At 44.6% G+C, this 22192-nt stretch overlaps 2 protein-coding genes across 2 annotated transcripts in view; both read left to right on the forward strand.

The window, feature by feature from the left end:
- The first annotated feature begins 1666 nt into the window (after positions 1-1666).
- Positions 1667-2437, forward strand: LOC143152702 (uncharacterized). The gene has a single exon (XM_076323097.1). The coding sequence runs from the start codon at positions 1805-1807 to the stop codon at positions 2435-2437; it is 633 nt and encodes a 210-aa protein (XP_076179212.1). The 5' UTR covers positions 1667-1804.
- A 1153-nt stretch (positions 2438-3590) lies between these two features.
- The window catches only part of LOC143152703 (protein unc-13 homolog A-like), a 90691-nt gene continuing 72089 nt past the window's right edge, over positions 3591-22192 (forward strand). Inside the window, exon 1 of the mRNA XM_076323098.1 lies at positions 3591-3675. Within this exon, the coding sequence (XP_076179213.1) occupies positions 3654-3675 (22 nt within the window). The 5' untranslated portion in view covers positions 3591-3653. The remainder of the gene's footprint in view (positions 3676-22192) is intronic.

Consider the following 22192-nt stretch of genomic DNA (forward strand, 5'->3'; position numbering starts at 1 on the left):
TACGGTTGCTTCGCACGCGAACCGGGAACGCTTTACGTGCGGTTGTACGAACGAACCAATTTTCTACCCAATATGTACACGCGTTCGGTGTATTTTGAGCATTAAACGCGAACTCAACGAACGAATGTTGCGCGTTGTTCGTTGCATCGAAAATCCCGTAAGATCGGGGATTCGAAGCCGGGGAGTGGCTTTGGATTCGATACGAGGAGGGTAATCTTTTCAGAAAATTTCCTTAGCTGGGAATACTCTTAAGGAGCACGGCTGAAACGACTCGCGGATATCGTGAATTCGAGAGAAGCTACTCGTCCTCCCCGGGGGCCCGACGCGTCTTAAATCGATTTCATAACGCCGGGAAATTAATTGAAACGCTGGTAGGAAACCACTCGAACACCTTTTCCCGAGGCTCGAGTTCTCTCGTGTGCAGAGATAGCGGCGGAACTACTGCCCCGTGCATTAGGAACGCCAGAATAAACGAAGCGCTCGAGCGGAAACCGAAGGAACGAACCCATTAAAGATACAGATTCCGAACCCGAACGCGTGCCTCGCTTAATCAATTTCTCGTGTAACGTTCCACGTGGGGATTCCTGTATGCGAAAGGCGTTTAAACTCTATCTGGCACGATGCCTATCGCAATAATTAACAGCGTGTACACGCGTCTGCGTATTGCGTCCGAAACGAATATAACGCACCGTGAAAATATATAATAAAGCGTAGGCTCGGGGTTTGTTTGGGTCGTACCGTGACGAGTGGCTGAGCGAGAGCCGTCGCGAAAAGGTCCGAGAAGAGGGTCGACCGAGCATCAATCGAGCCGTGTAATCGCCGACAGAAACGTCGAATTAGAAATGAGGAAACAATCGGAGCGAAATGCACGGCAGTTCCGCGAGGACAGTCGAAAGGGGTGGCTGCTGGATTCATGGTCGCTCGCCGAAACGATCGGCCGCGGTCGACGGCGCTCGGGATCCCTCGGTCGCACCGCGCCGGCGCTATGCCACCCGCTTGACGTAGCAAGATGGCGGCGGCGTGTCGGAGGCGTCTCCGTCCGCACAGTGCTCGACGTCGAGCAGTCCGCGTACGTTCGCAACAACGTTTCACCGCATTAATGTGGTAGTGCATCCGGAGCACCGTTCACGTCCGAGGCCACGGTGCAGTCTCGTCAATCGCAACGTAGAGAACGTCATCAACAATCAGAGTAAACGACACGCATACGACGGGACGTCGCGATCAGTGCGAGCACCGCGGTGTACATAGAGCAGTGTGAACTCGATCGTCCCGTTCGCGACGTTCCTCGTTGATTTCTTTCGTGGTGCGTGCTACTCGTTCCCTCCCGTGTCCCCCTTACACCCTCGTTCTTCCTCTTTCCTTTTCCCTCCGTTTCTTTCTCTCTCTGGCTGTCTCTGTCTCTCTATCTACCTATCTATTTCTCTTTCGCTCTATCTACCCCTCTCTCTCTCGCTCTCTCTCTCCCTCTCCCCCCCTCTTTCTCTCTCTCTCTCTGTTTCTTTCTCTCTCCCTATTTTGTAACCTTCTCTCTTTTCTTCACAGTTCCTCGAAAAGCTCCACCAGTACGCATACATACACGCGCGTGTTCCTTATTTCTTTCTTTCTTTCTCCCCCCTCCTCCCTCCCCCCGTCCAGTTTGTTCCGCGTCCGTTCCGTGTTCCCCTCACTCTGATCCCGGTGAAATGCCCGTAACCGGTCGTGGCTCGCGACGACGACGACGAAGAGGCGGTTGTCGTTGGTGTACGGTTCCTTGACGAGCACGGGATACGTGCGAACCGGCGCATGCACTGCAGCCCCTGCTACTATGATAATAACGAGAAAGGTGGCACGGTGGGCGCTCCTCCTGAAGCGAGAGGCGCTCGGCCGAAACTACGGTGCACAAAAGCGGTCAGAACAAGCACCCCGCGGTGCCACGGCAATGCTGCCCCGTCCCGGCCGGCTGGTAGATGACAACATCGACACCGACACCGACACCGACAACACCGTGGCCACCGACCTGCGGATGATCAGCAGCTGCGTCGCGTTGGCGCTGTCGTTGCCGTTCCCGTACTACTATCGCTACTGCCCTCGTGCTGGGATCGCCGCCTCGCTCTTCTACAAGTCAGAACGCTGCACGCTCGTCGACGACCACGAGGACGACGATTGTTACTCGCCGCTGACGAATACGTGGAACGACGTACCGCGACCGGGACCAACGAGCCCGATTCCTGGAGTAAGAGCATCGTCACCAGCAGCAGCAGCAGCGGAAGCACCAATAGCAGCAGCATCGACCGAGCTGAAAGCGGAGGAGCAACAGGACGTAGCGGTGCACGGCGTACAGGAACAGGAGAACGCGCCGAGAGGAACGAAAGAGGAGGTAGTAACGGTGCCCGAGAGCGTGGACAGTAACCGCCGCCTTAGCCGGCAGAACGTGCGAGGCGCACGATTTTGCGCGTGACCAACAGCCCCTCGCTGTTACGCCGAGTCGATTTGGATCGCGGGTGCGATTCACGTGGTACCGGTTTTACGTGTAACGGTCACGACCGATAACGGTGGGGATCCTCGTGCACGACAGTGATACACACACCACGCGTCGCCGATCGGTCCATTCAGCGAGCATTTTCACCGACAGAGAGAGAGAGATACGTTCTCTCGTCGTCGCCGTCGTCGTCGCCGTCGTCGTCGTCGTTGTTGTTGTTGTTATCGTCGTCGTCGTCATTGTCACTGTACGGGAATTACGGAACGAAGCACGCGCGTGATCTCGTATCGTGTATAAGAAGCCCCCAGTGTTCGAAAACAGTGTGCGCGTCTGAAGGAAGTTTCGACGGTTCGGAAAAGTCGGTCCAAGTACGCGCGAATACGAGGAAGTCGCCGGCCGCGTGAAATACACAGAGAGAAGGTTCGCCGGTGAAAGGGGACGAGGTTACGCGTATCCTCGTTGTTGACGGTGCACGCGTGCCGGCGCGACGGAGAAACACTCGTCGCGGGCAAAGGACACGCTGTGCGACTCGTAGTTCGAACGACGAAGGAGCATAGAACACACACACGTACACGAGCATATACACATACACGTACACACACACGTACACGCGTACGCACGTAAAAAAAGGAAAAAAAAAGGAGAAAAAAAAAAGCAGAACAAAAGAACGGGAGAAGTGTGATATCGACTGCCCGTTGCATTTGTACTCCTGCCCTGAAATTTCGATTCGTGTAGCGCCATATCGCGACACATATATACATATTGTATCCTTCTCTATCTGTTTGTCCGCCTTGTCCGTCTCTCTCTACTTCTCTCTTTCTCTCTATCTCTCTATCTCTCTCTATTTCTTCTCCCTCTATTTCCCTTACTCCGTAATATTTACATATATATACATACGTATTATATACATACATACATATATACGAGTACATATATATATGCACGTATAAACACACGCGTGTCCCGCATTCATACGTTATACGTGGGTACCCAGGCGCACAGTGCGAAAGAAAATAGTAATATCGGTGCGGAAAGGGGGTTGTACGTCGTATACGCGAGTGTGCTCCTTCGATCCGGCGTGTCTCGTTATATAGCTGCATCACTTTCCTACGGATCTCCACGCCACGTCAAGTGCCGCTCGGCCAATTAAGCGAAACTCTCAGCGTTAAGCCGATCTACCCGAAGATCTTCGAACATGTCGCTGCTCAGCGTCACGGGTGAGTCTTTGCGCTTCTTAATTCGTTCTTTTTCCGATGTTTCGCGTATACGTGGACGCCGGCTCGGGACCACGACGAAAAACGAGTAGGTCGATCTTCGCCCGGATGAATTTCTTCGCGATGTTTTCTTTTCTCTTTTTCTTATTACTTTTCTTTTCCAAGCGAGATTGTTATTCCATCGTTCGCCTTTAAATTCGTAGTTGTTTCTCGGTTCCGTGGGCGCAAAATTCGTTAATTGAGAAAGATTGCATCACGTACCGTGCAATTGAGGTTAAAATCTCGCGACGAAATTTTTGACGTTGAAGCGTTTAAAATTGTACGCCGTTGTTGTTTCGGTATAACGTCCGTAGCCGTTAATTAGGATATTTTCTTCCGCGCCGCTTTATTCGAAATCTCCTGGAAGACCGTGAAATACAGTTATAGAGCTGGCGATAAAGTAAGGTTAGAGCACCGTGCAAGGATGGCTGCCTCGAAACGGCCCGAATATTTTACGGCGCCCTCGTCAGATTTAAAACTTTTTCCTGTTCCCCCCTCCACCCTCTCCTTTTTTTTTCTTTTTTTCTTTTCCGAATAAGCCGTTTGAGGGAAGCGAATGATCCCAGACGAAGCTACGGAAATAGACGTAGAGTACTCGAAACGTGGCGCAGCAACGGGAAAAAATTTCTAAGACGCGTAGATGGAACGTTAAACGAGGCAAAAAATGCGAGAATTAATTAATCTTAACGAAGACATTAATTATATTAACACCAAAGATAACTACCGCCTCTGGTTTAATTTTAAATACGGAAAGCAATTTTTTTATCACCGTGTATTTCTTTACATATTTTTTCTAACGTCGCTACATCCGCGCAAACGATAATTGCACTTAATTCCTCGTCTTTTCACTGAAAAGTGCAAATGCAGCGTACTTTCTTGCTCGATTGCACAAGAATACGAGAAATTGTAGTCCTACGGATTTTCTTTCCTCTCTTCTTACGCTGCCATTGTTTAGTAAATAGAAGTCCGGAGCAAGGGTTTACGATGCTGGTAAATTTTCATTTTTATTTTTTATAACTAGCATTTCTTTCTGCAGTTCTTCGACGTTTTTCTGCCCTTTTTACGGGTCGCACCTGCAGCGGTACTTGACATGCATTTCGTAGTCTCATATTCTGCCTTCCATGTTTAGAATGTACAACGAAGTATTTTTTTAATTACGATTTAGCGAAAATTCCGCCAGGTTACCATTTCCGTGAAGTTATCAAAGAAAATTGTAACGTTCGTGAAACGTTATTATTTGATCTTTTATCGTTCTATCCGATATTACGTTACAAGTTTACACAGCGATGGTTTAAAATATCGAATGAATATAATACTTCGAGATGGAGCAATCCTTCGCGAACGTTGGATTGTCTCCAAGAGGTGGCTACAGTTTACGAAAAGTAATTTCTACTCGGCGCGTATGTATAAATTTATAATTAAACCGGCAACTTGCAATTTTTCCTCCGTTCTGTAACTTCCACTTGTTCTTATCTACTCATTCTCCTCTGTTGGACTCCACGAACGAGTTCTACCTGGAAAAACATTTCTCACGTGAATAGATTATACATCCAGATACCAGTGGTGCTTTCCAGCGAATGAAAAAGATACGAAACGCAAAGCAAATTTGTTCCGCCGGTGAGGATATTTTCTTTGCAAACAATTGAATACAAGGGTAGAACGTAAGTTTAAAAAGCTATAGAAATTTTGTAACGGGAATCCCGTGAATTATTTCCAAACTTTAAATTACGCGCGGACTTTCTCGCCGCGTAACAATTACCAAAATGATCAAAGTTAGAAATTACGTTTTACACAACCCTAGCGTTCGTACGAGGTAGATAGGAAGTCCTTTTTATTGGAAAACCATTCGAAGATGGGGATATAGAGAACTAGGAGTAGTGTTAAGAGTCGACACGATAATTTCATTGGTATCTGGTAATAAACGATCGGGTTAACGTTCTTTTATTTTTACGAGTAAACGTCGAAACTTGTTTCATCCGCGTTTCGTTGTTTCTCGGAGCCAATCGGTGACTAATCTTTCGATCGATTATTAATTCGACTTTCGTTGCTCAATCGATTCCAGCGATCTTACCGTACTAGAAAATTGATGCGATTAACCGGATTATCGCGTTCGCCACATTTGAAATTTCGAATTGTACAACGGAGGTCGTTGCCACTGGAATCTACCGCGCGGACTGAAACTCGTATAGCGGAATATTCGATCGTAGTATTTTTGTACTTTCCTTTCGACGTATATACAAATGTACTTCGTTTTCTAATATTTATAGTCGTGTTAACTTCGCCGCGAAGTATCTGGGATTTTCTCTCTATTCCGACTTTTGTATTCGGGCTCGCATGGTCCGGTTATTGAACGCTTTAACCCAGTAGTATAAACCGCCGAGGGAAGAGTTGCTTCAAAAGGTATTTCTGGGTTAGTCAGGATCGGCCATTGACTACGACCGATACACTCTAATGTATCTTTTCAAATATACACTGAGCTTGCACCTATATATATATATATATATGTATATACCCGCATACGTATATACAAAACATTGCGCATACATTGCTGCATAAAAGTCTTACAAGACATTTTCGCAAACCGAGAATAACACATTCTTGCTACCACTCGAGCATTTAAAGCGCTCTTGTACCAAAAATTCCATCCTCAGGTTAGCCGATACATCGAGGTTAGGTTTTATAACAGCAGTTTCAACTGCACCGTGTCTCGCACGCGCGTACGTATCCCGGCTGTATTTTATTTTTATACCTATTCGTACGTATGTGTACGTATATATACACGTATATGTATACATAGTATATACTCCGATGTACGCGTGAAGAATAAAAATTCCGGCTGTTTTATTTAACGATTCGCAGTAACGAAACAGAATACAAATCCGTGGAAAGATATCGTAAAAGACAAGTGAATCGTCTGTCAGTCATCCATTGGTTTCTCGTATATCCGTAAAATCCATTTACAACGCGGATTGTGCACAATGTATCTCGAACGATTCTTGAGGGACTGCGAAAAATTTGCTCCCAGAAAACGGAATCGATTCGTCGTACCGTAATTTAAGTACGTTTCTGTGTCTGGCATCGAGCTGTCAACGACACCGCAGAAATCACATCGCGAACGAAGGCGGTGCTGGTTTAATTCGAAGTAAGCGCGAAGGCGATCAACCGCGGTCGATGGAAAATTCATTCCTCTCCTTGTCGCGCTTTCCGTGGAAAAATCAATGCGGAAACACCATTGCCTATAAGGAGCCATCCCGGGCAATCTTTTCCACGAACGGAACTCGCCCGAACGTTAAGGTACGTTATTGACCAAGCGCGAGGGGTATAAGCGTGGGGTAATTCCCGATGGTTCTTTTATCTCTGTCCCATATCTAGTCATAAATATCGTCCAGTCCCCCGTTCAAAGTCTTCCTGTTCATCTAGTCACGTAGACGCACGTGTACGGACCGCGCGTGTCAGTGTATTCAGGTGGTAACGTTCCTCCGACAGTACGCAGTCGGTATACACTGATAACAAAGCGCATGAGTGTTCGTCTATGGCTACGGGACAGCGAGAGGAGAAAGAGGAGAGCATAGTGCAACGGTTGACCCCGGTACACGGGGTCATTCCCTTCTTCAACCACCACCGACCCCCCACCGCCATCCAGTTCTACCGTTCACCTACCGCCCCTACTACCGCTGGCTTCTCCACCCCTTCTCATCCTCGTATTCTCCGCCGACGCTGCCATCACGACCACGCAACTCCACTCTCCTCTCGCTCGCCCAGCCAGCGATGTAGCTACGAGGTGCTACGGGAACGTAAACTCCTGTGCATATATCGGGCCGACAGGGGACGATCGCGGGCCCGTAGCTCCGCCTAGATCTTCTTCCTTTGCCCGTCAGTCTGGAAGACGTGTAATAACTCGTCGGATGTTTGATTTATGGTAATGTTGATCGCGATCAACTCTAGCGTGTATCGGGATACTTCTGAGCGCTACTCGAGCTAATGATCGAGCCCATCGCGCCCCGAAGGAGTCAGTAGCTTAACCTCTGCGCCGTGCTGCCCGAGAATTGTGATACGGTCGCTGCGACGCGGTCTGACCCGAGCCCCGAGAGCAATTTAGGTAAATACGAACGTTGTTACTCGAGCTTTAGAATGCGCGGTTTAATTCACGGGACTATTTGCTACTTTTTTGTTCGTTTGTTTCGTTTAAACATTGTTCCGCTACGATAGACAGCGGTGTTTTTCTTTTTTTTCGTTTTCTTTCGTACTCGATGGGAAATTTGTCTCGCTAGGAAATTACGCAGATATTGCGAGAGAATGCGAAACGTCTTGCGGGTATACTTGAATATCGAAAGGTAGGAAACACTTGCCGGGGAAAAATGTGAAAATCTACCGGACGTGGAACAGAGTTGGACAGCCGGGGTGGAAACTACTCGAACGAAATTTTCGAACTTGAAATATTCAACGGAATTCGATCGATGGGCACCGCGCGCACGATCCCTTTTTTTTCACCCCTGCATTGATTTTCTTGGAATTGATGGGAAACCAGTGTCGAGAACTCGAGCAAGATTAATAGGAAAATCCTTCAGGATTTGCAGTTCTGGAGATTACACGGATGAAATTTAAATGTAACAAGAATTTATGTTGCCGCGTTATTTATCGCCGGGTGACTACAGTTCGAGCTCGTAGTTTTATTTATTTGCCTCTGGTGTATTGACGATAAAAATAGGTCGGCTGATGCGACGAAAAATGTCGACGTCTCGGTTCTTCGCGATTCCATTCGGAAGATGTCGTCCCGCGGAGCGTTTAGACCCGGTGTTTGTTGTCGGAAAAGATCATCGGGGAGATTGACGACGAAACGACATAAGTATTCCGTTGGTTTCGATCCGATGAATCGATGGATCATGGTGTGGAATATTTTTAGGTGTATATTTTCGAGCGGCGCGGTGACGCAGGTTATTCAGGTCACCTCGAAATCCAAATACGTCGAGGGAAACGAGACTAATAAAGGAATGCTTTCACGGCATTTCTGATTACGTGTGCCTCGCGAGTTATTATAAAAATGAAAGTGAAGAAAATGGGACACAGTCGAGAACATTTTCTTAGAGAACAGTGGGTTCGGGGGCGCGAACGAACGCGAGCCGCGTTAATTTATTCGTGAACATGAAAGTGCGAATTCTTGCCGCTATCGTCACAAAGAACATGTAGATGTAACAATGCCGGGGCGTCGAGAAATCTCGTGGGGTGGGGAACGAGGAGGGGGATGAAGGAGCAGAGGGGCGGTTGGAAAACGGAATGGAAAGAGTTCCCAGTGCAACGACACGTTATTGACGGAAAAAGAATATAACGGGTTGTTCGGTGCTTCGGAATGCATTCTTTACGTATCGGGCTCTCGCCACTGCGCTCGAACGATGCATTCACACGGTCGGGCTGCATTATGCTTCTATGTATATTTAAAGGATTACCTACCAGGCGTATCATTGTCATAGGGTTGTTAATATTTGGGCGGAGCGTTGTTCCACGGACACGCAACCGGGTAACCGTTGTTGACACGGTGCATAGAACGTTCCTCTATTCGCGTGCATATTTTCGCGGTAATGCCACAGGAACCGAAAGGTCGAGGCGCGGTTACGATGATAAATTTCGTCCGAGATTATACGGGCAATTTGTTGAACGGTGTATACGAATCGAACGAATCGAATAAAAACAAAAGAGACGCGAGAAAAGAGTCCAGCTACTGTTTACTCCGACTATTATATTCCTCCTTTTTTTTTCACGCTTCATTTTCCTTCCCCCCCATCCTCCCCCCTTCTTTGTTGTACACTCAAAGGATTCGCGCTTGCAAATCCTCCGCTTGAGCTTTTTTTTTTTCTCCCCCCATTCACTGCGTATAATATTTTCAATGACAATGTCTCTCCGCCAGAGACCTACTTTTTGCAACTCGCACTTAGAAAGGGAACAACGTTGCATTTGAACGCCCGCGTTTTTCACCATGTCGTGGAAATGTGTCATCGTTAATGGAGATGCATCGCCTACAATAACGAGGACAATCTATTTTACACTCGTAAAGGCCGACCAAACTTTATTTCGGTCTGACGGCACGCAGAATCGTTACCATGGAAGAACCGAAATACACTGGCGTCCATAAACGTTAAGAGTGCATCTTGACTAATAGCGAACCGATATTGTCAGACCCTGGACGTCGAGAGTCCAATTTAATATTCACAGTTACCCTATATCGCGTTGACGGTCGAAAGATGCGTCACGCGTTACGAATCCTTCCAAAAGACTGGAACAATGGAATTTTATTTATCTTCCAGAAATAATTTGCTCATTGTCGTTATGGAATTTCTTTAAAGATAATCGCGAACACAAGTCGGAATATTTTTCCAACGAGTTCTTATATCATTGCCTTTACAATTTCTCTTTAGATATTTTCTCACGATCTCGCACGAAAGTAAAATTGTATTTTTATCAAACTTGTAGACACCGTTCTCCGTTTAACCATTCACTGAAATGTTTCGTCGTACGGATAACTTAAAACATTTTCCTAACTTTTCGTCGATTTTCCATACTTTGTATTTTTTTTCGCACACTCGTTTCTAATCCGATATCGTTTCATTCGCAACGGTGAGTTTTTGCCCCGACCGAAACGCCTCGCGCTATAACGCGCGTTGCATGTTTTTGAAAATGAGACGGTACGCGAACCTTTGCGAACGGTTGTATGCGCACGGTATCATTGTTTCGCGCGAAACTCCATATGAATAAAAACGATCGCGTTCCACGGAGAAATGTCGGTTACGCGGTCTCTTTAAACGCGCGGAATTATTAACGTTTAGCGGGATCGGCGCCACGCGGAAAACGAAAAACGAATGCATTGTTGCGCGTTCATCGGTAACTCGAATAACTTGTACTCTTTTTCGTTTACGCTCGCTCCGTTGAATCACGGAGCAAGAAAATTCCGACTACGGAAGCGATTAACGAGAAAAATTGCCCGTTAAAATACACGGGGCCCGGTTTCTTTGTCAAGTAACAACGAGAGATATCTTCGATACCCGATATCCTTGCTATTTACCGAAGAATTTAATTCCGCGCGTTCTAGACAATGCGAGCCATAACAGGAATATGAAATTGCATTTCCATGCGAGTTATACGCGGCTGTAAACGTTTCGATTCCGTGAATTTCCCTTGATAGAATCTTCCCTTTCAGAGAAATGTCGCTCCGATGCAACTGCGTATTATTCTGTTTCTGTTATTTCTTCTCGGTGCTCGAACTGCTCAGGTAAGAATTTCCGTAGTTGATTTGCGGTATCCTAGACCGCTTAAAGTGGCACGCACACGCGCGCTGACACCGACCGTGCGCGCGGATGAGAATATAGTCGAGTGGCGTAGTTCCTTTAGAATGAGACTAGGAAACGTTATCGGGCACGGAAACCATCCCATAGTTACCGTTCGCAAACGAAGGTAGATCTTGTCTTCCTCCGCGAACGATATTTTCCGGACATTTTCTCTCGAGCTCTCTAAAACGAGACACTCCACCCAATTCGATTGTTTGCTTCGGCGCGAATACCTACAAGACGCCAATTTAAACCGAGTTTAATGTTATTTCGTTTCCCCACCCCAAAAAAAAATAATTCGAACGTTTTCAGGGAATTGGTTACCCGGTACAGAGATCGGTATCGAGAAACGAATCGCTTTAAAATAACCATAGAACGATAAAATTCAACAATTATAACAATCTCGGGCACGAATTAACTTATTCACCGATATCGACTTTTCGTTGTACCGTACCGTGTAAGTCAGAAACGAAAGAAAAAACCAAAATCAATGGATGAAAATATTGGGTTGTTCGTAAAATCGTTTCGTTTTCCAAAATGGAGAATGTGTAATTTAATAAAACGTTTACACGCTCTAAAAGAATCGTGTTTCATTTTCACCAAAAAAAAAAAAAAAAAAAACGAAATGACTTTTCGAACAATCAATGAACAATGAAACAATACACATCGGGTCGACATCGATAACTGTTCAAACTGTGTATAAATGAATTAGTTCGGGGAAGAATCACGGCCGGCTCGTCTTGCGCGAAACGATCAAAAGGAAACGGTATCGCGAAGGGCCGTAAATTGTTTGGAAAAGATCCGCGTACCGTGACTTTACATCGCAGAGAAAAAAGTTGCACTCTCGGTCGGTGCGCGACCTTATCTGATAACGCAGTGACGTCAACCGAATGCAATGACGTCGTAGAAGTGGATGACGAGACGTTGACGCGGGAGTTAAATCGTCGTCCATGCCCCGAAGCTTCTACAGACTTGATAACTTTTTCGCGCGTAGCTCGACGCGCGGGTTGTTTCCATTTACGGTTACTTTTCGAGTAATCGATCGATCGTTTCACCTTTGAGACAACGCGAAGCGATGGGACCGAAGCGTTGCACCGGGAAGTTTCCAAAGGCGACGGAAGCCAGCTTCGTGGAACAGAAACTCGCAACGTCGAAACGGTTACCGGGCTGCGCTCTGCGAGTTTCTTTTTAGAATGAGAGGGTGGATGGCGGCGGGGTACCGGATGGTACGCTCGGACAATAATTTCGAAAAGCTTTCCTTATTCCGGCTCCTCGTTTCCGGAGGGTCTTCTTTGGGTTACCGGTTTCGATGCCGGTCCACTTAGGTTGATTGAAAGGGCAGACGGCTCGCGCAAGCAAATAGGAAGCGGTTTTCGAGTAGGCTAACCGCTAAAAATAACGATTGGCCGTAGTCATGGACGCCATCGTTGTCGTCGATGCCCTCCAAAGGGTCTACACGTCGTAGAATTCGTGCTTATCTTCGACGAAACTGTCCGATGGCTTGGCATCGGCGTTACCCTGTGGACTCGCCCGGAATGAACTTTAGGAACGCTTTGATCTAAGCTGCCGTTGGCACTTTGTGTCCCCTACACTGACGTCGATATATTACGATAGTCCCCCTGCTCTCCCTACACGAAAAGAGTAGTCCGCCCTCGAAATCGATCGGCAGTTAATACCGTGTAGGTGTACGACAGGTGGTTCGATGAAACTTGGAAATTACGAATTTTCTTCACCGTTCTCGAAATTTTCAAATGCGTGTAACGCGCTCAAGATACCGTGTAAAATGTTCCCCTACGATGGGAAAAGTTTATCCGATAATTCGAGATCGCGAAGCGTGCGTGTCGTAATACCTGTTGTTCGGTTCCGTGAATTCACGGTGACACGGTGCACGTATCCAAGAACTCGAAAATTAGACGATCGATCGAGAGACGATTTTCAAACGTTCGATTACGAGAAAAATCTCGGGTATCGAGAATACGGCAATGCACGATCGACTTTCGTTAAAATTTCCACGGTTTGCTCTCACGATTCGTCCCCTCTACGATCTCTACCACTCAGAGTTTCGAACTCAACGAAACCGAGCCAATAGAAAAAAAGGAAAAACGCATCACGTATCGCGCCATACTGTATATATTAAAAGTAGTCCGATTTGTGTCGTGTTTGGACTCGTTTTACTCGGAAGAATTCGAAGAGTGTATCGGTATCGATTTCAGAAAGATAAAACGACAACTACCGACTGTAACATTTTGTACATTGCACGATTATTGTTCTATTATGGTCAACGTCGCTCGATGTAATTATGTTTATTTAATTATTTTTCTGTTACAATCATTCTGTCTCTTCGTCGAGTAATGTTTGAGTTCGGTTCTACGAAAAATACACCATTTTATATTTTCACTGATCAATCGATTCCAAATCTTACGAAAGTTAACCGTACGTTACTATTCACTCACGTTCATAGATGTTTAGTGAACGATCGATCGTCCGTAGACACAGGTAGTAATCAAAGGGTTGTATCGTGTGTCGAGTTTTTTTTAACAAGTGCCTTCCTTTTGGACCGTACATCGTCGTCACGTTTTCAAGGCAAGCCGAGTTGCAGGTGATGTTTTCGAGATTCTCGTATCGACGAGACATCGACGTTGTTTAGCGAGAAGTCTCGCGTTATTTTTGATCCCGAAATGAATATTCATAACCCGTTTTGGACGCTGTGCGCTTGTTCGGACATCGGTGTTCTATGCATTTCAAATTTCGCTCTTTAAACACATTTATCCCCCGGAAATGAATGGGGGTATTGATAAATCTAAAAGATATCTTTCGAAAAGTTCTTCGAAGCCAACAATTTCAGGCGCACTGACAAATTATTCACCTGCTTTGCAATTACGGCGAACAAAGCCGGATGGAAATATATTCAGGCGATTCTAACCAAGATATTTATCCCCCGGAAAGGGATGGTCGCGCCGATAAACCTAAAAGATACCTTTTGATAAATTTCTCGAAATCTACAATTTCAGATATTGTAACATACGATCCCTCCGCTTCGCGACGACGATAAACAAAATCGGATGGAAATATTCTCGAGCGATTTTAATCAAGATATTCAAAGGTATGCCTAATAAACCTAAAATACTACCTTTCGAAGAATTCCTCGAAGCCCACAATGTGAGATATCGTAAAAAATTATTCCACCGCTTCGCGACGACGGTGAACAAAATCAGATGGAAATATTCCCGAGCGATTCTAACCGAGATAAATTATTCCAGCGAGTGTAACACTTTGGTCGTAGATCGTTTACAATAGTCGCAGCCGGTAAACTCGAACCGACCGAAACGATATCTCAGAACCGTGAAAGTAAACTCCGCGGAACCGTTTCGCGACGCGTGGTAATGCGACGAGATTCTAACGAGTACAATTCTCCAATTATGGAAACAGTTTAACGCCGGTATGCCCAGCTTTTTCGCGCCGGGAACATTTTTCTTCGGGACACGGAAGTTGCACGCGAAACGAACTTTAGTTTCAGTCATAAATATGCATTACCTGAAAACCATTTCACGAAGAAATGGTTAAATCCATGCCCGAGCATTTTACAGATTACAATTGCGCGGACAGTCTTGTAACGATCGTGTGCCAGTGCAAACGCATAACTATTCCTTACCGTTCGAGGTTGGACATGTTCGTTCGCAGGATCGTTAGCGGAATTGCTGTTTCTCTCGCTCCTGTCCCCCCTCCATCCCCCACCAACCTGTAAATTGGTAACGCTTCCGAGCCGCGAGCTCGTCGAGATTATCCCCGATAAATTGTTAACGATTATATATGTACTTGTCGGTCATGCACCTGTAAACGAGGCGATACGTCTCTATTTTCTGGCATTCGGAGCCGGATAACTAGGTATCGTGGGGTTTTGGAGCGGAGAGGGATGGTGGAATCCAATATGAGGATCCTGTGGGAATTTGTAGCCGCAGGAAGGATCGTCCTTGGTTAAGGATACGGGCATCGTCATTATAAATGGGGTGCTTTGAACTCCTGGTGGGGATAGGACGTTGAAGGAAAGAAGAGAGAAACCGAGACGGCAATAGCTTGACTGCTGCCAGACAGCGGGGTATGGATTCTCCTCTGTCTCTTTCCATTCTCCGTAATCTCTCTCTCTGTCTCGATCGTCCGTCTTTCGTTCCTTTCTCGTTCGGTTCTCTTCGCTCCTATTTATTTCCGATAAACGGAGAAAATCCGTCACGACCTACCGAAATCAGAATTGCTGCGAACAAATTTCAACAGCTAGTACGTTATCAACGCGCGACGGATAGTATTGTTCAATTCAATCCGTGTGCATTATTTTAATACCGACGTTAATTCGGTCCTTGAACGGTACAATTTATTTCGTATCGTTGGCTTTACATTCCAAGAGGATATTGTTCTTTTTTTTTTCGGGCCAAAAACACCTCGATCGTAATTTTCTTTCTCGTAGAGTTTACCATCGTATTTCGATCGAACTTTTCGGAAAGGATGTACAAATTTTCATGTATAGAAAAATTGGTAACGTTTAAAATTTTGTTAGTTGGAACTTGAATCATACCCACGTGGCTGGTATTCCCTTGGTCCGGAAAGACGTAATTTCGTTCGTATTTCGAATTTCAATGTAACATTTAACGCACACACTCTACACCTTGTATACTCGTATTTCGAATTTCGAGGTAACATTTAACGCACACATTCGACACCCTGTATACTCGTATTTCGAATTTCGGTGTAACATTTAACGCACACACTCTACACCTTGTATACTCGTATTTCGAATTTCGATGTAACATTTAACGCATACATCTTACACCCTGTATACTCGTATTTCGAATTTCGGTGTAACATTTAACGCACACACTCTACACCTTGTATACTCGTATTTCGAATTTCGATGTAACATTTAACGCATACATCTTACACCCTGTATACTCGTATTTCGAATTTCGATGTAACATTTAACGCATACATCTTACACCCTGTATACTCGCACTTCGAATTTCGATAGAATATTTAAAACACGTGTTCCACGCTCTTTTTACTCGTATTTCGAAATTCGATGCAACGTTTAACACGCGCGCACTTTCCACACCTCGTACACTCGCGGAGAACGATCGAGAGAAAAATCAGTATTTTTATATCCAGAAAAGAAAGAACACCACCGTAACGGTCTCGATAATAGACGAGTCTTTCGCGTAAAACATCGACGCCCGCTGTTACGTACACGTGACTCCGTCAGCCAAGCTGCGATTTCCATTCGTTTCCGCGCAAGGAAGTCACCCTTCGCCCGATCGTATCGCCCTTCCTACCTCGTGCAATAGGGTAGAAGGAAAAAGCCATTCGTGCGCGTTTTCGTCGCCTTCGTTTCTCCAGGACTAATCTGTTAACCGGTTAAACGCTTCCGCGTGTCGGTGGCGTTCATCGGGACGAGACAGGTACAACAGGTTACTCAAACCGATTAATCTTTGATCCGTCGAAACGTACGGAATGGTTTTTTCCTCCGTGGGAGTTTCGAACGAAACGTTTCCACTTACCACTGCCGATATTTTTCTTGCAAGACGCGCGGTTAGGCAGGTTCGTTCCGCACCGACTCGAAGCGTAGCGGTAAACGTATTTTCGCGAAACTCCTCCGCTCTCGATTTTTCCAACGTACGTAAGATTCTTCGAGAACGCCGGTGCGAGAGCGTAACAACGTTCCCTTATCTCCTTCTTATCGACGTCGATCGATCTATACACCTTATTCCGCGGAACGCGTTCCTATCATCCTGCCACGGTTACACGGCGGGTACCATCCGCGTCGGAGCGGGTAATTTTCGCGTGGTCGTGCACGTAGGTAACAATGTTGACGGTTATTGGTTTTATGGAGCAGCTGGCAATCGAAAATTTCACGAGAGAAGAGGGTCGAACGGAGGACCCTGCGGGTTCACGTACTAGCCAGGGAGTTAATTACGCGCGAAAACAATATTATCGAACGAATTATCGGACAGGAGAGCGAAACTCCGTTAAGTGCTGGGCCGACGGGGCCGCTCATTACCAGCCTCCTCCGCGTAAATGTAGTGCACGATATAAATTATTTAGGCGGACGGCCAATTGCCCGGATTCAACGGGACCTCTGTTCCCTTGAAAATTTTATAACGTTCTTCTTGCCCGTTTAATCTCTTTACCGTGCTCGGCTTTGCTCGAGATTTTGTCTCGTCGATGCATATTTCCCTTTTATTAGGGGAAGTATTGTACAGGATGGTTCGGGAACACGCCGGTGGGCGATCTCGCGTGCAAAAGCGAGTCGAAAATGTACGAACGAATTCCTTTCCTATGGAAGCTTTGTTTTCGGGGATGTCGATATTGAAAATTCAAATTCGACGAACGAGCAACCGGTGAAAAACTCGGGGATCTTTATATCGGTGTTATCGAAATTCGAAAATCGAAGTTCAATACTTTCGGAACAAATGGGGAGAACTTTGGAATTGTTCGAGGTACTATATATGGATTTAATGTGACAGGGGGGTGTAGCAGAGAATATGAGGAATGTAACGTAATGACAATGTTAGTGAAAAAAACGTATGTTTGCATTGTATATCGTTAGACACAATATTCTTTGTTTATACTTTGCAAAGGGGTGTCTTCACCCTCGATGTTATCTGTTATTACGTTTCTGGGATAATGATTTTAGAAAAAGTAATTTTGCGAAGGAAATAGTCTGTAAATTTAATATTGCGTAAGTCGTGTAAAAATCCGGTCTGAAAAAGTAATCATACCTTCGTTGATGTTAGTCCACGTGTCTTCGATGTTCCGGGTTAAAATTTCTATGATAGTCGGGTCGACGGGTTCGTTAATTGACATGTATATTTCGCGCGGATTCGTTGGGTCAGACGTGTAAGTGTGCGCGAAAAATGTTGAAATTCGGAATCTTCGTTAACGAAGCTTCACGGACACGAAATTTTGTTCTACATTTTCGACTTAGTTTCGTACGAGGATTCACTATCCGACAGGTTGTACTACTCGTCTCGACCTACCCTGTATTATAGGCGTGTAACCTGTCCCACGGATCTGGGACAGGCTGTTTCATCGAAGAGATTAGCGACTCGAAGGAAAGTGGGGAGGTAAAATTGTACGTTTTGCAGTGTTTCGTCTTTTAATACTGCCGTTAAGAATTTACGTTACGTATACACTTACTTCCAACCGTAATTTTATGTTTCGTGAACCCATTGTTGCGGACAATTGTTTTAACTTCAATTTCGCACGGTGGGTAGCCACCATTTGCGTAAAAGATATTTTAATCTTGTATCTGTCGAAGTAAGAAAATTTCGTAACATTTTGTACATTTACAAAATACTTTGTAAATTTAATATTGAAATACTTCTTAATTTGATCGATTCTTGCGACACCATCTTATACTTTTGTATGTGGAATAAATTAATAAGTGTGTCGAACGGTATTATTTCGTTAAAGGAAACAATGCGATACAATGTGGAAGGTTAACGTGGAGTACCTGAAAACATTTGATTCTCTTGCTCATCACTTTGTTCGTATCTTCGATCGATTCGAGGTGTAACGTCACAGTTACGTGGCACATACGCGTTTGTTTTCGTAATTTAGAAAATTAAAGGCTTCATTACGAACCGTTTGTCGCGATGGATAGTCAACTCGGACGGTTAAAATGGATCAGTGAAAACTTTTACGAGAAAGCGTTTGTTGTATGTAAGCAGAATAGTGTTGTTTACTTTTAATAAACGGAAAATTTCATCTTTATTATTCCGGTGGGCGGCAAGTGGGATGGTTTCCAGTAATGGCGGTTTGTTTGTTGTTTAATTATAAATTGTTATCGTTAAAAATTTAACAGAAATACGCCATTACTGGATGCTTGTAATTACAATTATGCATAATTTACAGTTCCATAAAAGCATTTACAATATCTGTGAAGCTACAAGCGACATTTGTAATATTCAACGGAACTTTAAATATCGATAAATTTTCATTTTACGTCATTTTCTGGTACGACGGTATCCTTCGACGTGTTAATTACTAAATACATTATGAATAATCTGAAAACTGAAAGTCGGTGCAATCTGCGTGGAAGTTTGTTCATTTATGTACACGTTATAATTAATTGCCATCGGTGTGTACGCGTCTGAAAATCTCCATAAAATATTTGAAAATTTACCTAAAATATTTGAAAGTTTACGCGGAATATATGAAATCCTCATTTACTTTTGCTTATTGCTCGTTTATTATAATATTTTTCCTCCTCTGGAAATTTAATTTATTACGAAACGTGTATAACTTTATCCATTTTGTGGGAAGGAAAAAGTGAAAGAGACGAGTTTCCCGACGGAGGGGGAAAAAAAAAAGAAAATGTAAATCACGCTTTCGTAGCAGAAGATTCGCACCAGTTTGGAGATTGTTCGGTCTCGTGCTACGATCTTGTAATTACTTTTGCCCTTATCAGCGGGATTCCCAGGGTAAGTAGCTGCACAATTTTCTGCGGTAATAGGCCACAAGCTTAATACCGCAATATACGCGGTGCCTTTCGGAACCATTTAGAATAGTTACCGCTCGTTAATGTGAAATGTTTGTTGCGCCCGAACGGAAAAAGTGTATCGAACTGTTCGCAACTCGACGAACAAGTTCGCAACGATCTTCTCGCTGTAACGTACGAATTCGTGTTAAAATGAAAAACTCGGCGTCAAGTCGAACAAACGCGCGAACAAATAGTCACCGATCGGTAGAACGAAATCGTTAACCGTGAACTTTTACGAGAAAGGGTTTGGTAATGTTCGAAATCGAACGTTTCACGGGACGAAGTTGCGTCGTCGACTTGTGAATCGCGAATTTGCGTGTTTCACACGGTGAATTCTTAATATTCGAGGGTCTTATCTCGCACGAAACACAGGGGTCGCGATATCGATTTGTCTTAGTTTATGAGTTCAACGACCGATATTAACGAAAGCGCGAAAGAGCTCGAAAAATTTCCTCCCACGGGTAATTTATCGCGGCAGTAAAGGAGCTCCGTATTTTCATACTGTTCGCATTATTGATGACTGTACTCGAGGACAAAGATTTATCGATTATACGAGCTTCGAATACGATTCATCGTCAGTTTGCATAAAATCGTAAGTTTCGCATACGAGATATTGGATTTCACGCTAGGATGAAGACAGATAAATGTCTATCGTGATTTATGTTTTTCGCAAAACGAGGGAATAAGGAGTAAGCGGTAATACGAGATATCGCACCGTCCGCGAAAAAATTAATGGTCTTCGATTAATTTTTCCTTCCGAAAGTTTGCGACCATTGCAGGATGTAAACGACCAATTGGATAAAGTATAAGGAGAGATACGTGTCGGATTCTTCGGAATACTTTTACAGGCGTTTCCTCTTTCCTTTTCTCTTTTCTATTTCGAAAGATCATCGCGTAACAACGTTTCGGAGTGCCCGATAAATAATTATTCCTTAAACGGAAGATTACGTTCCTTTACCGTACACTTTTTCCAATTTATCGCTCGAACCGAACAAAGTGGTCGAAAACTGTAATTTCGTACTACGATGGTATAATAGAAGTGTCTCCGGTGACTAGAAATAATAGTTCCAGGGAAACTGATAATACGAAATCATTCGTAGTTGGAAATGTTACGAAGTGCAAAGACAGGTCGTATCGCGCAGGACTGGGCTCTGAATAAATTAGAATCTCATTCTGGGACATCAAACTGTTTGACTTTATCGAGGGAGGGAACCGGCACGTTTTATTGGTTCTCAAGGGGTTTTAGGAACCCTTACGATAAAAAGGGATAAGACATCATATCCCCGATCTCGGGAATTCGTTCGAATCACTTTGGCGGGATATATAATCGCGTGTCACCATTCCGGGCACGAAACCTAACCGAAACCAAAATTCTCGCTACGAAGTCGACTCAAATTTACGCCAACGATACTCAGTGTCGTAACTTGTGAAATATATTTTCCAACTTTCTCAATTTTTCTTACCGTTTCTAATAGTATTTTTTCGCGTTCTCGTAAATATTCGACCAACTTGAAAATTTGTAACATCGCGGCAAGTATGTAATTACCGAAGGAATTGTCTTAGTTTGTTGTTTCTTAAAATATACACGTCGCATCAATAAAGCCATATGTTCACTTAAGGGTGATTCTGGAAAAACCGTGATGGACGATAATCGCAAATATAGTTATCTTATCTTCCTTGTACGTCGTGTCTGGGACATTTAGAACGCCATTGAGTCAGATTTATAGACATTGATTGTTACTCCTGTGTTCCAAGCGATCGATGGAATTTCATTGTAAATTCTCCGTTTAATACCATTTTTTTATCCGTTTGCAGAACCGTGCACATACGCGTATAAATATGCATCGTACGAGTGGAGGAATATCGTAAGTTGAAAGGATTCGGGTTGAGAGTTACGTACGTTTTTTTTTTCTTTAACGCGTAGCTATCGGCAATTCGGTATTCAATTGCAACGTTTACGGAAAAATTCTTGCACATCGTGGCACAGCACGATATTAAATTTATTGGCGAGCGAAACCATTACGGTGGAGTTAAAGCGGCTCGGTTTCGATTTGTTTTTTTCGCGCAAAGGTCGATACTATCGATCGTTCCGTGTACGTTATTATTTAGCGTTAACGACGACGTTAATCTCATTGACATTTCGGATACACGGGGTGATGTATTCGATTCAAATATTCGGTGTAGAATAATCCCTCACGGACGATTAATATCGCCAGACAACTTAAAGTAGAACGACCGAATTGTATTATTGATTCAACGTAATGACTACACTCGTTAATGCCTAGCCGGCAGTTTTATCGATGACGAATCGCCGTTGAAATCACGAGTAAGATCGTCAGCGGAGCACGTAACTTCGCAACTGAAGTAATTAATTCGTTCTGTAGGGTACGAAGGCTCCTTTGATTTATCTCATTAGCGATTCCGTAATTACGAATGAATCTTGGGCGCTGCACCTGTGTCTGGCTACGAAAGAGAGATTCAAAGGTCGATCACGCTTGTGTAAAACTTTACGAGCTCGTTAGAAATATCTCTTCCCGTTCGTGTTTGTCATAGTTGAACGAAAAAGGAAACAGTCGCGATAATACAATTGAAAGAAAGTATACCGCGGACCAGGCAACTTTACGACCGTTTCTCATAA

The sequence above is a fragment of the Ptiloglossa arizonensis genome, chromosome 11 (genome assembly GCF_051014685.1).
Source record: "Ptiloglossa arizonensis isolate GNS036 chromosome 11, iyPtiAriz1_principal, whole genome shotgun sequence".
In the NCBI taxonomy this organism is placed as follows: Eukaryota; Metazoa; Arthropoda; class Insecta; order Hymenoptera; family Colletidae; genus Ptiloglossa; species Ptiloglossa arizonensis.

Excerpts from the sequence above, each read along its gene's own strand:
- LOC143152702 (XM_076323097.1), top strand. The coding sequence starts at position 1,805 with ATGATAATAACGAGAAAGGTGGCACGGTGGGCGCTCCTCCTGAAGCGA.